Source organism: Camelus ferus, chromosome 3 (genome assembly GCF_009834535.1).
Source record: "Camelus ferus isolate YT-003-E chromosome 3, BCGSAC_Cfer_1.0, whole genome shotgun sequence".
Taxonomy (NCBI): Eukaryota; Metazoa; Chordata; class Mammalia; order Artiodactyla; family Camelidae; genus Camelus; species Camelus ferus.
In genome coordinates this window covers 68,597,537-68,614,702 of record NC_045698.1, presented here as the reverse complement: position 1 = coordinate 68,614,702, position 17,166 = coordinate 68,597,537, and the positions used below count along the sequence as shown (strand labels likewise).

Below are 17,166 nucleotides of genomic sequence, written 5' to 3'. Positions count from 1 at the left end.
CAAGCTACAGGTTATTTTTTTTTCAGAGTTTTGAGGCACGTTGCCTTGCAGAAATACTCTTTTGAGACAAAAACTATGTTCTTTCTGCTTTTTTGTAGTCATAATGAAACTCTTGGCGTTTCTTAATTTTTTTTTTTAATTTTAGTAAACTGTATCAGTAACAATTGAGTTGATTCAGGGATTTTTGTCTGGAGTCAAAAGTTTGCAAAAACAGATTCCTAGTATGTGTATCATTACCTAATTTGTTTCTCAACTTGTGAAGCAGTCCAGCTGTAAGATTTGCCTCACAATACTTACTGACAGAGTCAACAGTGTCATTTAGATTAAATTTTAGTTGTCACAGCACGTGTGCCTGTTGTTGACAAGAAACCTACAGAGAAGAAATAGTGGCACCTGGTGATAGGTTAGCTATATTTAACATTTCACAAGTGAAAACAATGTTTAGCAAATTAATTCCTCGGGACTCTTCAGCTGCTATTTCAAGCGATGGGTGATGTTTAAAGGGAAGTTCTGCTTGAAAATTCAGTTGAAAAGTTTCTGTATAGAATCTATTCCTGTCAGTTTAACAGTCTACACCACCCTTTCAGTTTGAGCCAACATTGCCTAACAAAAAATAATCTTTATGATTAAGTTTTTCAGTCTTACCAAAAGTGCAGCATATATTCAGTTATCTTTACCCTTAAAGAGTTGCTAAGCTCAGGTGTTTCTGTTTCTAATAGGGCTTCAAAGGTTACATGATGCTTACAGAGTGACAGGTACAGGCCTGTAAAGAACTTTTCTGTTGTTGCTCTTTTGAGTCACACACAGAAAACTTAGCTGGTACAGCCTACATATTAAACGTTAGCTTTTGTTGATTCATTTTTCTGTAGAGCCCAGAAGTTGGAGTTTTCTCTCTCTCTCATTCTGGAGTAGTTTTAACCTGCTCTTTTCATTCCTGTCAATTTCCTTCTGAGCAAAGCATATGTGTTCTTGGTGATACTTTAAAGTGTTACTTCAGTTCAGCATAAATACAATAGGTTTTCATTCTCCCAATGACATTTAGTTAATTATATTTAAGCATTAATTTTCTTCTTTCTTTCTTTTTTAAAAATACATTTACAGTCTGAACAACAACTAGACTTAGCAAATCCATAGCACTTTAATAGTCCATTCCATCTATAATCTAAAAGATGCCTACAGCCTGCAAGGGAGAGAAAAACATAACTTTACTGTTTCCAAAAAAAATATTAAACATTGAAGTCACAATATTATTCATTCAAAATAATTATTTTCAGTCTTTTTTGCTTCTTACACTAGGAATCTTAGCTCAGATAATTTTCCATGCATCGATTGAAGCCCTAAAATAGAAACTAAAAGTTTGGTTCAGTGTAAGAAAGAGAGTCAACTAGAGACATTCAAGGTTTCCTTTCCCCTCTTTCTTTCAGTTAAAAAAAAAAGCAAATTCTACACTAACAATTTTTCTGAGTTTTACCTTCTTATATTTTGATTAGTCTATATGAATTAGTGTTTTGTATTCTCAGAAAGTATTTATACTATTTTTACTGCTTCCATTTAAAAAATAAACTACTGTTGAGCCTGTAGGACAGCATTGGAATAATACATACAATAATATGTGTACTTGATACTTATTTATCTGATTGAACATTATTTTCTTCGTGAGCTCACTTTTTATATCAATTTTCCCTGAGAATGAATAAATTAAAGGTGTTCTATTATAGTCAGGGATTTAGAGGACTTAACGTTTGAAAATATTTTTGCTACTAGCTTTCTATAATACAGCAAAGGTGCTATTATTGGAAAGTCCCTCTTGCTCTCAGTTGACAAGCTTTTAAGTGTTACCTTTTTTTTTTTTTTTTTTTAATGAGTAACTGGATTTTCCCTTTTGGATTTCTAAGCTAAAGAGTCTTCTTACAAATCTGGACCTCTCTTCTCTTCACGCTTGCAAACATGCCACTACTTGTGAGTTACATCTTCAGATGCCTGCACAGCAACCCTTTAAATTATGTTTGAAGGAAAATAACACCATCTAGCTTGGTAATTTGACCACATCCGTGCAGTCTTTATTTTAGATTCAGGCTTGTCATTTTCACAGGAAATGAAAAAAAAATGTTGAAATACAGTGTCAGTCATTACTAAGTTTTTTCACCAAATAAGTAGCACTTAATAAATACGTACAAAAGTTGATTGCTGCTCTTGATGCTGGTTGTTAACTTTTATGAAGAATCATATGTGCTTAACATAATAAAAGACCTCTTAATTTTCTGCAACTCGTGTGTTCTTTGGTTGCTGATTTCACCAGCAATTCTCTTCTTACATAATCTGCACTTCGTTAAGATGACTGTTACAGTGTCTGACAATTTCTATTAATTTTAAGACTTTATTTGTAGGGCATGTATATAGATTTTCCCATACAAATTCCACTCCTTGTGAACCTCATATTCCAAATATTTGAGAAAATTTTCTCAAAAAATACTCTCCTTTTCAGTGAGCTGATGGACATATTTCTTATATATAATATCCGGCCAAATAATGTTTTTAATCACCCGGTTTTCTAATTAGACCGCAAGTTAAACTGGGACCTATTTAAAGCAAACCAAAATAAAGAAAACAAAAGGAAAGATACGAGTTAGTGATTTTACATCGCTTCTTGCTAGTCATCCTGGCTTATAAGTATGATTTGGGGAATTGCCCTTTTGATGGAGTAATAGGAAGAGATCATATTTTCTGCTCAGTAACAAAGTTTACAAAAGTGATGAAACTTAAACAATAATAGCATTAGAGGAAAAATATGTCTGTCATGTTGAATGTTATAGTAATGACATTGTTTTTAGCACTCTGAAAATACAAGCTTGCAATAAGAGCACTTCAGTAAATAATAACCAGTTTCCAACCCAGAGAGTGCTTTCTCAGACTGCTTCTAGCTGGTGTATGTTTGGTAGCTTGAGGATCAAGCAATCCCAGACTTTTGCAGACCAGGGTCACAGTTTTCTTTGTCAATAGAATTCCCAAAATTCCCTCAAAACTTTTCTAGACTCCTGGGCTATTTCCATGTCATTAGTTCCTGGTATAAGTAACTCCAAAGATTCCTTCTGAACACAGTTCTTTAGCCTTCTGACTCTCCTCTAATTATTCAGTCCTCTCCCTCCTTTTCCTCAGTGTACTGGCAGCGACTTTTAAGTCATTTAAATCTGTAGACTCAGGGGAGAAGGCAGTATCCCTCTTGCTGCTGGGATGGCTCTGATTTGTAGTCTATCTCTTGCTAATTGGGTTATTGGAAACATTTAGGAGGTCCCAGTTACTGGATTCTCGCACAGTTTAGATTATTGACTGTTGCAGACAGTCTCCTTCTTCTGAGCTTCCGACTCAGCTATTTCATGCCTGGCTTTGCCTCTTTTAGTGCCTTGCCAAAAGGGGCAACCAACATAAAACAACACTCAAGCTCCTTTTAGCCAATTCTCCAAGAGCAACAGGCTTATTAGATACAGGACATGACTCCCAAATTACTGTGGACAACGTTTATATCAGGTGCTATCCAATATCATGCTAGGGATCACCAGCTTTCCAGCCAGCTCTATTTTATCATTTTTCATCTAACTTAGCATGTGCATATATGTTTATGTAGCCTCTCACATCTATTGTTAGTTTCCTTATTAGTTATGAGATGAGCTAGACTTCCATAAAAAAGGAGACTTTGAAATACAGTGGGTCAGACAGGCTGAAAGTTTCTTTCTTTCTCATATAGGGATGCACGTGACCCACTCATATCCTGTTTAAGAAAACTAACTCACGTAAACAAACCCAGCTGCACCTGGATTTGGAAACTTGGAAATGTTCTAGCTGAGCATCTCTGTGCCCAAATAAAACAGAGAGGATTCAAATATGGAAAGAAAAGGGAAGAAAGAACCATCAGCTATCTCTGCCAGACATGGTCCAGTGTTCTATCTGTCTGTCTTTTCTTCTAATATACCATCTTACTTTCTGGATTCTTGAGCTTGGAAGAAAAACTTTCATATACATACAGTGATATACTTTTAACTTTTCTTCAAATAATTGTAATATACCCATGATTTGGATAAATGTTAGTAAGCTTGTTGGGAAAGTCAGTTCTTTTAATAGAGTTAACTAAGGTATAATTCCAAACAGTTTTGAGTTTTTTGTATTCAACTTAATTGGACAACATGAAACAAAAATAGATAACTATAGATAATGAATTAACACTAGCAGAATACTATCTAGTTAAGCAAAGTCAAGTCATGGCACTTGTATTTTACCTAATAAACTAATTTTTCCTTATATTTTGATAAATGAGGGGGATTTTTTCACTCCACAAATAGATGTGTATACTACGTATCTGTTTACAAAATCATTGAAAAACTATGTACAAATGATTTTTTAAAATATTTTACTTCTTACAGAATCTACTTAATTGGTTGGTTTAATTACCACCTGAAAATTAAAGAGCAGTGATTTACCAATTTACATTTTATCCTAGGTTACTTTGTAAATGGTAATACCAGTCCTTGGATATGTTGTCATTAACGAAAAACTTTGCCTGTATTTCAAATATAGGAAGAACATTCTTCGTTTCCTAGATGCAGAACGAGATGTCTCAGTGGTCAAGAGCAGTTTTAAGCCTGGCGATGTCATACACTATGTGCTGGACAGGCGCCGGACACTGAATATTTCTCGGGATCTGCATAGCCTCCTACCCGAAGTTTCACCAATGAAAAATCGCAGATTTAAGACCTGTGCAGTTGTTGGAAATTCTGGCATTCTGCTAGATAGTGAATGTGGAAAAGAGATCGACAGTCACAATTTTATAATAAGGTGAGCTTTCTTCTGTTCCTAAAGATTGGAATTTCTTCAGAGATGTTTTAGGAGTAGAAAACTGGCAGAAATGTTTAAATCTAATATGAGTAATCAGTTAATGAAAGCTCAGACAAATACTTATCTATAATATCTTAATCTGTAAAGTATCCAAATTTACATTTACCCTGGGATGTAAAATTAAAATTATTGTATCATTGAAGGAAAAGTTGATCTTATAGCAATAAGATTCATACCAGGTTTTTTTTTCTTTTTTGGCCACTTGACAGTTTTATTAAATTTAATACTCACACAGAAAAGCTATTTCATTCACTAACAACAACAATTAATTATTTCTATTAGTGAATGAATTAATTCACTTAATTATGTTCATAATCTTCTTTATATTCGTAGATTATATTAATTTATTCATAAAATTATGAATATTACTATGCAGTGATGTAACAGATACGAATTAATTTTACTTTTTTTTAATGACAATTATTTAGCAGATCCTAAGAAAGTAATTTAAGTTTATATTTGATATCTTGGGCCAAATTGTCTTCATTAGTCTTCATACATGGTATTTGTGTATGTTAGTATATTTTAGTTTTTGAGTTTTCTCACATAATTAGATAATTCTGTTTGTTTTTCATTGATGGTCAGCATGTATTCGGTGAGCCATGTGTTTGATTCACTTTTGATTAATTGAAACACAACAGTAGACATAGGATTGTGATGACAACACAAGATATTACTTAGCACTTTTTAATTCTCAATTCATATACCTGAATAGAATTTTTGGCTTGTTTTAGTCCTTTAGAAAAATTTGCTGAATAAATGAAACATGTATGATGAAATATGAAATACTGCAATATAAAGATAGGTAGGAAAGTATGCTGATTTGCCATGTTGACAAATAACGTGAAGTCTTGAAGCTATGCTGGAATCCAGCCTATACAGACCTTGAAAAATCTTTTTGAAACATAGCCTTAAAATAAGTATAATTACGTAAGTATTAATCATAGTCAACAATCTTTTATAAATTGATAATAGCCGTGCAAAATCATAATAGAGAACACCCTCAGGGACTATGATTTATAACAATGAGTATAATTCATGAACATTTTACCTAACTAGTGTAAGTTTTTTCCATTGGAGGCAGGGTTAGAGACTGATTTGACATCAGCTGAGTCTTCAAAAATGTAAACTTTTAAATCGATTGAACTGAGAGAAAGACCCTGTCAACATGTAGATATACAAAGAAAATTACGTCCAAAGAGGAGGCAAAAACATTTGATGAGGGAATGACAGTGGAAGTGAAAATAATGAGCTTCAAACATTGAAGTCTGTGTGAAGTGTGGTTGTGAGGAAAAAGTGAGGCTTCTAGAATTTCTGAAGAGACTAAAATCAGAGGGCAAGTAAGATAAAGCAGAAAATATCTTAGAGCATAGTAGAAATTGTTATAATGTAAAGAAGAGAATTTTTAAAGTTAATTGATCCTGGAGGAATCTGGGATCCAAATCTGACTGACTCCTTGTTCCTACATCCTTCTAAGCTTTGGGGATCTACGTAACCCATCAGATCCAGACCCACCTCTAACTCTGAAATGAAGATTGTAATGTTAGCTCACACCTCAGTCAGGTCACATAATTATCTCTTCTTTTTCTGTGGTGACAGCAATTAAGATCTAGTATTTTAGCAAGTTTGAGGTTGATAATACAGGATGACTGTAATCACTGTGCTGTGCATTAGCACTCCAGAACTTATTTATCTACTTATTGCAAGTCACTCACTGGTGATCATTTGTAAGTCGAGTGTTTTTAGGAATAGAACTTCAAGAGTTATTTATATTTTTCTAAGCTATGGTTATTTTTACAACATATTTAACAAGAACACAATAGTGATCAATCCTGTGAATCTGTAGTTGTTTTATGGTCTTATCAAGAGGTATAGAAAAATTAGGATAAGCATCTTATGAAGACATGAAAATCATCGTCATAATTATTTTTGTTTTCTGCCTAGTTTTACTGGTTTCCAAAAATAGAAGTTGGAATGTTCTGGATTAAAGTATGTAATAGGGAAGTATAGCCCAAGTTGGGTTTCTGATTTTCCAAGAAAAATTTGGGCAAGGATCCACCTATTATTAGAAGCTAATACTCCCTGCAGAAAATCATTTTTTCTTTCTTTTCTTTTCTTTTCTTTTCTTTTCTTTTCTTTTCTTTTCTTTCCTTTCCTTTCCTTTCCTTTCCTTTCCTTTCCTTTCCTTTCCTTTCCTTTCTTTTCTTTTCTTTTCTTTTCTTTTCTTTTCTTTTCTTTTCTTCTTTCTTTCTTTCTTTCTTTCTTTCTTTCTTTCTTTCTTTCTTTCTTTCTTTCTTTCTTTCTTTCTTTTCTTTCTCTCTCTCTCTCTTTCTCCCTTTCTCCCTTTCTCTCTTTCTTTCTCTCTTTCTTTGTTTTTTGTTTATTTGTTTTGTAATAATATCTAGTTGGGGCACTCATTCCTTTGAGTCTTATGGATGCAAGGAACTTCAGTGACATATTATACCAGAACTCCATCCTTTCTGCAACTCATCTTTCTCATGGCATCTGGCTCATCATGTGTGCACCAAGTATCTTTTCCTTCCCCAAGTATATGTGGCCTTTTGTTGGACGTGTGTCTCTTCTACTCTAGAACTCAAAGCCCCGCTCCTTCAAAGCTTCCCTTCTGTATCAAACTGGTTAAAATTGTTATAAATTTTAGTAACGATCTTTAAAGTCTTTCATACTTCTCTCCTTTGCAGAGCTCTGTTGTGTGTATGTGTGTCTGTATAGCAACAGCTCGTTTGAGTTGGTCGTTTGCATTTGCATGTGTAGCCTGTTGTTCCCGGTTTGTTTGCCTGTTTTCCCATTTTCCTGTTAGATTAGTAAGTTTGTTGTGAGAGGATCTGTGCCTGATCTGCTTGCAGAGGGCGCTGTTAGTTTAGTGACCTCCCAAGGATCAGATTCACCCAGGTATTGTGTTTGGTTGGCCTCTAACTTTATAAAGCAAAGCATTATTTTTAGATACAAGCTTCATTTAGCACTAGTTAGAGTTTAAATTTCACCATAATTTTTTCTGAAAGTGCTTTAAAGAAATAAAATGCTGTCTTCTTGGTTTAATGACATACAAAATGCATTATTACATGCAAACAGGAATCTCTTCCTCCAAACCGTTGTCCTGTTGAGGAGCAGGGCAACCCACAGATTCATGGCATTATTATCCCGTGAAATGTAGTTTTGGAGAATGTTATTTTTAATATCCCACAATATTTTTAAATAAGCCTGTGAAAAGCACCCATGTTTTATGTTGCACATGTAATGGTAGCTATACACAAATACAGGCACACACACACACACATTGTCACGTGTTACCTCTCCTAGAAGAGATACTCCCTCAGTGGCTGTTTATGTCATAAAGTAATCAACTAAATGCTGGGTTCCGTGGGCTCTTACACAAAATAGGAGCCCTGATCAATATCATTACATGATGCTTAAAGGACAAAAAATGAGGGTAAGAAAATCAAGTAAAGCTTAACTTTGATTCTGTAATTACTGACTAAATACTGAATTAATTTGTAAAATATAGGTCTCATATGTATGTAAATAACAGAAAATGAACAAAGGGAAATAATTTTATTTCTTAAAAATGCCTAAAAATCCCAACTCAAATAATAATGTTATATACATTTGATCAGTATTTTTTCTATGTGCAACCCTCAAGACACCCAATCTGTAGTTCCTCAATTAGGGAGCGCCACGTTGCAAGGAAGGAGGCCAAGGTAGAGAAACACGGGCAGTCGGTCACTCACCGAGATTGAAAAGATCTTCTGTAGACCTACAATTCTCTCTGAAAGGGAAAATTCATACAGGATGATAAAGTTCTTGTGAGTTCTTTATCTTGTATTAAAGATCGTGTCATATGGCTCCAGATATGCAAAAATTTAATTTAGCCTAGCATTGATGTGTCAGTTATAAACCTTCTCTCATCTTCTTGAGAAGAAAAGAAAATGGGGGCCTAAAAGGAAATTTTTTATTTTCCTGCCTTTACTGAGATATAATGGACATAGAACATCGTATACGTTTCAGGTGTACAATGTGTTGATTTGATACACATATATATGCAGTATGATCACCTCCATAGTGTTAGCTAACACATCCATCATGTCACATAGTCATCATTTCTTTTTTGTGATGAGAACATTTCAGATCTACTCTCTCAGCAACCTTCAGGTATTTTATACAGCATTGTTAATTATAATCACCGTGCTGTACATCAGATCCCCAGAACTTACTCATCTTCTAACTGAAAGTTTGTACCCTTTGACCAGAATCTCTCCATTTCCCCCACCGCCCCCGACCCTGGTAATCACCATTCTCCTCTCTGTTTCTATATATTTGGCTACTTTAGATTCCACAAATAAATGTTATTGTATCACATTTATCTTTCTCTGTCTGACTTTTTTCTCTTAGCATAAGGCTTCAAGGTCCATCCATGTTGATACAAATGGCAGGAGAGGAAATATTATTGTAAGATTATTTATTATACCTACTTCTTCAGATATTGGTAGGTGTTTTGAATTCTCTGGATGTGCTGTTTTGAAACTGGAGGAAACAGTGGCTTCCCTTTATGTGCTCCTGCATCCAGAGAGTAGGCACAGACCAGTATCTATAAAAAAGAATGTTCTGCTTGACGTTTACTTTATCTCCAATACTATCCTCTTTTTCCTCTCTGGGATAAACTCTTCTTTTCTTCAGACAACATCTGCATCTGTGCTGTTTTTAAGTGAGTGTGGTTCTAGGTCTGATGAGAGCTTTATTGCATTAATTAATAAAAAGACATTCCAAATATTTAATTGACTAATGTTACAGTTTTAACATCAATTATAATCATGTTAGACAGAAAAAAGCAGATATATATATATATATATATATATATATATATATGATTTTAAAATTGTGAAACACTCCCTGTACCAGTACTTTTAGACCAGTCAGTTTAGAGGCCTCTGCGAATAATTCCCTAAAACCCTTCTCACATTCAGGCACCACATTATCTACAATTCTAATCTTGAAACACATTTGTGTGGTATTATTCTTACAGTCATTTTAAATGAAAATAACATGTTAAAAGGTAAACATCAGATTATTTTCTCAAAGGTGCTAACTTACTGTATCAGTTTGTTCATAGGAGAAGCCTTTATGAGTGCCAGCCATGGGCCAGTCATGAGTGGAGCACAGTTAGAGACAGGAGTGTCCCAGTATTCCTCCTAAAGGAGGCCTGGGGCTTTGTGGGGTCCGGAATGATCACTGAAACAAGGTATCTCTGAAGACAAATGGTAAATTTAAAATATTTGTCTTTGGCCAGATCTATTTCCAATTATGCAGAATAATTTACAAAACTTTTAAGAATAAAGGGTTTGCTTCTAGTACTGAATGACACTGTTCAAACTCAGAATTTTACCTGAAGTCTTTGAAATATTCCAGGATGTAAAGTATGTTAAGTATCACACACAATACATTTTAAAAGATGTTACAGAACCTGACGAGGTATTAGTACCACGAACTGTCTGACAGCCTGTCATACACTGACCAGAGCACACCGAACAACTACACACCTTACAGAATGAATGGGCTAAATCGCTGATACTCAGTCACCTTTACATGGTGTGGAGCAGTAATTAACACCATCTAAAGAGTATGGTGAGCCTTACTATAGCTATATTGTAAGATAGTTGAAACTACATTTAGACTTTACGTGCAGTTTATGGGACGGTCTGAATAGTACCGTATCTGAGCCAAATTTAACTTCAGTGACTCTTTAATGTCACCTGAAGATGAATAATGATAACACTAGGAGCATCATCATTAAGTTAATAAAATTGGTAAGCATTAGAGACATTGTACTATTGATGTTAATTTGTGTATTTTATATTTGGGTGTCCTAACTTACGCTAAATATTGGAAAGAGAGAGAGAAGGCATCAGTGCTGTACAAGAAAACCACCACTTGATAATAGAGTCCAAGAGTCCAGGCAGAGTTCTTTGCAGGTGACACTGGATGAAGTTATGTACCTTTCTATGCTACTTCTGTTTCTCTCTTCCTAGAATGTTACAAGTTTACCTACTCAGAGAACCCACAGAGTGAAAGCATTGCCTCTATTAAATCTCAGCCCTACATTTACCTCAGGTATAATTACTTACCTAAAGGTACGCTATAAAATTTGAAGAATTTAGAGTTTAGAAGATAGTATGTATCACTTATATACTACTATAGGTGAAAGGAAACATTTATGGTCATTTAAACCCTAACAATTAAAAAGAAAATACAGAAGTACAGAAATACGATGAGTAGTATAGTGAAATGTCTGAGATACCATGAATCAGAACAGCTGAGTTCCTGACAGTTACTAGAAGCACTGTGTTGTACACCTGAAAGTAATATAATGTACATCAACCATAATTCAATAAAAATAAAATAAAAATTAAAGCCAGAAAATGTAATATTGGACAAATATCTTATTTTCTGAACATCATTATTTTCACCATCCAGTGATATTAATAAGCCTATCATTTCAAAGTAATTTTCTAAGCCTATCATCATAATAAGCCTATCATTTCAAAGTAATTTTCTAAGTATCAGGAAATACAGTAAAGAAATGCATGAACTGTAAATCCAAACTAATGACGATTGATACTAAAGCACATCTTGCTTGAGTTAAATATTGCAGTTGAAAGCTAAGTGTTACATTTTCTAATAGCCATGCTAACTGACTAGAGAGGCCAATTCTCATTGTCTTCTATAAACAAGAGTACAGCCCTTCCCCAAATTTATGAAATTTATCAAACATGTGTATAGTTGACACTGAATGACATACTAGATAATATAAAATGTGAAGACTCAGGGACACTACTCAAATAGACAGAAGTGTCTATGAAATCTGAGTGTATAAAATTAGAAATAATTGTAGTGAAGAGATACATTTCTTCAGGAAACTAAAGTATTGAGATAAAAATGTTTTATTTTATGATGATCTAGCTTCCTAAGAGAAGGGAAGAGATGTTTCACAAAAGAAAAAGATGGAAGAATTGACTCACCTTGACCGATACAATGCATTTTTACAGCTCAATCAATGTTTGATTCTCCACTGGTGGGTAATTTATAGCAAACCTTAAATCATCCACTTTGCCCTTCCATGAATGCTAACTCTTTTATAGCAAAATAGACTCTTCTGGGAGAGAAAAAATACGCCTACTTTTCTATGTGTTCACACAGAACAAATGGCGTTATTTTACTGCCCTGCACTCTCACTGGGAATGTTTGTTCTAAACTCAAATGTTTTAACTGCAAACACCTAAGTTCCTGGTAGGGAGCCTGGTGCAGGGCATTAAAAAATTTTTTAAAAAATTCTTATTGATTAAAATAACCACTTTATATTTTAGAAATAACAGTATCACTTACGTTATATTTGCTGCTTCTATTTTCTACCTTATTTTTACCTAATGTTTCATTCATATTTTTAATCTATGAAATTTTGTAGTTTTTAGAAAACTAATTATCTTTGTGATTTCTATTGATTGTAACCATAAAATTCATGTTCTGTGTAGAAATCAGAGTTTCTATTTTATTCTGGGTATTTATGATTTTTAAAATTTTACTTAAAACTAAATGTGGAACTTTTTATAGACTGTGATGTGAGGTAGGGCTCTAACTTTTTTTCCTCCAATCATGTCACTCCTTGGATAAAAAGATTTTATCTACAAGAGACACTTTTAAGATTATTTTTGAATGCTGATCTTATTTTCTAAAAATGCAGTGTTGTAAGTAAATACAGTTTCTCATCTATCAATCAAACAAGGATATTTAAAATTCTTAATACTCAGTGAAAAGTTACATGGATATTGGCACTCTTGTGAAATGCTTTTAAAAATGTAAATTGACACATCTTTTCCAAAAGTTAGGTCAAAAAAGTCCACCAAGCCTTAAAACAAGTGGACTCCTTTATTCGCCATTTCCAGTTCTAGGAATTTACCCAAATGTGAACAATGGTTTAAGATAAAGGTATTTTGTAACACACAGCAAGAAAGGATTAGTAAATAATTGTACATCTGGATGATTAGTCATGTAACATGTGGAAGAGGAATCTCAGGAAAAGGGAACAGTAAGCACAAAGGCAAATGCTCTCCATGGTCTTGAGATAAGACAGAGTTTGGGACTACTCTACTGTTAGGTTCGTAATGAGGAACAATGTGGGAGGGGAAATGACAAGGTATGTTGGCCTTAAATAATGAAGGATTCTTTCACCGTGTGTAGGATTTACATGGTATCCTGTAGTCCAAGAGGGGTCCTCACAGTTTGTTGGTTTGTTGGTTCATCTGTTCATTCTTAGTAGGGTTTGGTTGTTGTTTCTGCTATTATAAGCAGGAGAAGAATGTAGAGGTATAGAACAACGAGCATATTTGCTGATGGAAGGGCCATGATAATAAATAAAGCGAAGGTAAGAAATAGAAAGAGTGCTCAATAAGCAAGGTACTAGAGGAGGCAGATGTGATGAAACCCAAGTCATAGGACAGAGTAAGATGACAAGGCAAGCAAGCTCTGATGGGAAGTCTTATAAATGTAAAATATTGTAGAGATCATTCTTCTGTGACATCCAATGAGCATTAGCAAATGGGCAGCTGGTCATTCCGTAGATTTTCAAAAGATGGCCTCAGTTTGGGATGTTAAGCATTTGTTATTTTTCTGTTAAACTCAACTGTAAGTGGACTTTGGCCCAAATATGTATTCCAAGGCCAAACACAAAGGAACTTTTCAGTACTGTTTGTTTTCAAGTGATACATAACAGAGCTTTGATCTGTCTTATAATTTATTCATTAATTTCTTCACTCTTTTATTCAGCTACTTATCAGGAAGATACAGAAATGAAGAGCAAGCCTTTACTTTTGAGATGATTACAGTCTAGTAAAGGAAATAAAGTAATGAACTAATAATGTACAAATTGCTTTATTAGAGGCACTCACAGAAAAAGACATTGATAATAAGGCGGAGAGGAGACATAAGTTGGGTGGTAAAGGATGATTTCCTGAGAGAAGTTCGTTTATGATGAAAACTGAGGCGATCAGAAAGGAGAGAAAGAGTGAGACCTGGTTCAAACTGGATCAAGGATGTGCCAGTGAACTTGGGCATAGGAACCGGTGGCTTTTCTGGGCCTCTGAGTAGTTTCAGTTCACTGGAATAGAAGTTTGTGTGTGTGTCAGTGGAAGCAGCTGAGGCTGGAGAGGGAGGCTGACAGACAGGTTGTGCAGGGTCCTGTGTGTCAGTGGAAGCAGCTGAGGCTGGAGAGGGAGGCTGACAGACAGGTTGTGCAGGGTCCATTGTATCTTGCTAAGGAGGTTGGACTTCATTTAGAAGGCAGTCTGTGGAGCCACTTAGCAGAGGGATGTCATGATCACATTTAAATTTCAGGAAAATTTCTAGGTGCTAAATTACAGGGGGACAAAGATGGTAATACTGAAAACAGTCTAAAGATGGAGATAATGAGGGCAAAGTAAGATAGTGACAGTGGGGAGAGATGGTGGAAGGCAATTTAAGAAAATCAAGGAATATATGAATTATATAATACATGGAAAGGGCAAATGATAGTGAATGTGAATGTGCCACGTTCTAAAGTGTAACATTTTTTGGATGACGGAAAATGAATCTTGAATAATACAAATTGGTTCCCTTTGGTTCCACTGAGGAAGTTAGGCTTAGGTTAACCAACTACATTTTTCCATAGAACAGAGTTTGAGTGGCTTTCCTGAGCGCGCATAGTAAGTTGGGGAAGGAAGCACCAACAGAGCTTTTTTCTGAGATACTCAAAGTACAATACCTTATTTTCAAATGAAGATTGGAAACACTTATCTTTTTCAGTTAGAAGTAACAGTGCTGCACTAGATTGTAAAGTAATCTGATTATATGTTTACTCTGCAATGTGAAGACCAGTGAGAAATGGTTTTAATTAGGGTACATTTCAAATTTTGATGACTTAGCATGAAAGACAGAAGAGTGAATGCCTTTTAATGCCTGACATTTCCACAAGGTACCAGCCATTTTTCAGAGTCTAGGCTAACAAAACAAGTTGAACAACAAATAAAATCACATACACACAAAGACACAAAATGGTAACTATGTGAATGGTAATTAGGTTGTGTCAGTCATTTCACAATATGTACATAATAAAAACACCAAGTTGACTTTATAATGTTCAGCATTTTCCCCAGTTGTGATCAACTGACCATTTTGTGAGAATTCCTTTCTTTTATTAAGCACTTATTGAGTGCCAAAAATATGTCGAAATTTTCTAAAGACAGGTAAATGAGCAGGATACTCCTGACCTGTTCTCTTATGGAAGCTAACATCTTACAAATGAGATAAAACTTTAAATCAGGTAAATCTGGATTCAGGTTCCATCTTTTCCATCTAATACATGTTCATTCTTAAATGATTTATTTATTTTTCTAAGCCCCATTTTTTTTACATGTAATATGAGGAAAATAATTTCTGTCTTCCCTTTTTTGTGATTATAGAAATAAAATAGTATGTGTGAAATTTTCTGGAATAAATCTAAGTACAAATCAGTTATATATGCAGTAAATGTAAATCTGTCTTCCTTTTGATGATTTAGGACTAACGTATTTGTCGATTCACGGTGTGAAAATTCTGTCTGTGACCCAGGTACACAGAAGATGTAAATATTTGCAGTTTAATGGCCATTGTTGCTGGGTAGTACGTACTCTCCCATGAAGTGTAATTGAAATAAAACTCAGCAGGCAGTTTAGAAACTTGGATCCTCTTGCCAGCATTGCCACTAAATACAGCTGTGTGACTTTGAACAAGTAATGTCACCATTTTGGGTTTTAGTTTCCTGATATGCCAGGTGCGGCTGTTGAACTAAATGGACCCATAAATTCCTTTCTGGCTCTGAAAGTCTATGACTCTATTTTCTTATGATTCAGTAGACAAATTTGGAATAGATCCTGTCAACCTGCATTGTTGTCTGAATTTTTTTTTTCCTTCTGGTTGCCATGTTTGATGAATAAATTTCCTTCTCATCAGTCAACTTGTGGAAATAACATTTTCCTCTTAATATAATGTCCTTCAATCTGGCTTTTAGTTTCCTTTGGTTCAGGAGTATTGCCTTTCCTCCTGATGTATGCAGGCCAGTGTTAGGTCTTAGAATCATAGAAAAGGTATCATTTCTTAGCCAAGAAAACCCCAAACTACGTTTTAATGATTAATACGGATTATTGTAAGTGTGATGAGGTCAGGCTTGAGACATCATGTTGTGTATAAAATTTGTAAGGAAGAACCATTGAATAGTTATTGTCAGAAGGGAGAGAAGTTGTTTTACATCAGCGTTGTATAGTATAATTTTGGGGAAAGGACCCTAACATCTTTCTAGGAGATAAGACCTCCTTCCCATATCTTCTTCACTGGCAATCCACCGAAATTCTTGGAACCACAATTTGATTTATGCCATTACTGGAAACTCAAAAAAATATATATTAGAAGTCAATATGGTACCAAGTGTTAATAGTGTTTGTCTTTTAGAGGGGGACATAGCAGTGTGTTTCGTTGGAAAAGTAGCTTCATTTATGTTTTTGTTAGTATCAGTGTGTGTGTGCGTATTTCCCCATGCAGTGAACACAAATGCTGTTTTGAAAGTGAAAACAGTCTTATTTTGAAGATTATCTTTAAAATCTGGAGTGTAAATGGGAGGAGTAATATACTGGGCATTAGGAGATTTGGGTTTATGTTCCAGCTCCAGCCCTGCCTGAGTGACATTAAGCATGAATTTTTTTTTTTTTTTTAACAAACACATAAAAATTCAACCTACGGAGTTTTGTAGTCTGTAGTTTTCAGTATTCTGCCATTAGTGTCAAGTGTAGTATGTGTTTTGTGTGTGAGAGAGAGAGAGGGAGAGGGAGGGAGGGAGAGGGAGAGAAAGAAGGAATTAATATGTACTTTGGATAATCAAAAGCATTTCAACCTGCAGTATTGTGCGGTAAGTTTTGGATCCATAGTGTTTTAGATTCAAAGTTGGATTTAAATTCCTGCTCTGAAGATTTGTAAACTGAAACTTTTTTCCTCACTTATAAAATATAATTACTTATACTTACTTATTTGGATGTTCTTTAAAATTTGAATAACTTGGATATGTCTAGTATCTGACATCAGGGAGTAGCTGATAGCTCTTGTTATCTTTAGTGAATTATGTAAATGATCAGACTAAACAACATGATCTTGAGCCAAAAACGTGGTGGTCCTGTAAAGAAGTAAGAGGTATTTTTCTATTGTGATTAA

The 17,166-nt window shown here is 34.6% G+C and overlaps 1 protein-coding gene across 2 annotated transcripts in view; it reads left to right on the top strand.

Annotated features, from left to right (window-relative positions):
- The window catches only part of ST8SIA4 (ST8 alpha-N-acetyl-neuraminide alpha-2,8-sialyltransferase 4), an 87,836-nt gene that overhangs the window by 10,707 nt on the left and 59,963 nt on the right, over positions 1-17,166 (top strand). For both annotated transcript variants that reach the window (XM_006184282.3, XM_032476425.1), the window contains exon 3: positions 4,570-4,827. In XM_006184282.3, coding sequence (XP_006184344.1) covers positions 4,570-4,827 — 258 coding nt within the window. The remainder of the gene's footprint in view (positions 1-4,569; positions 4,828-17,166) is intronic.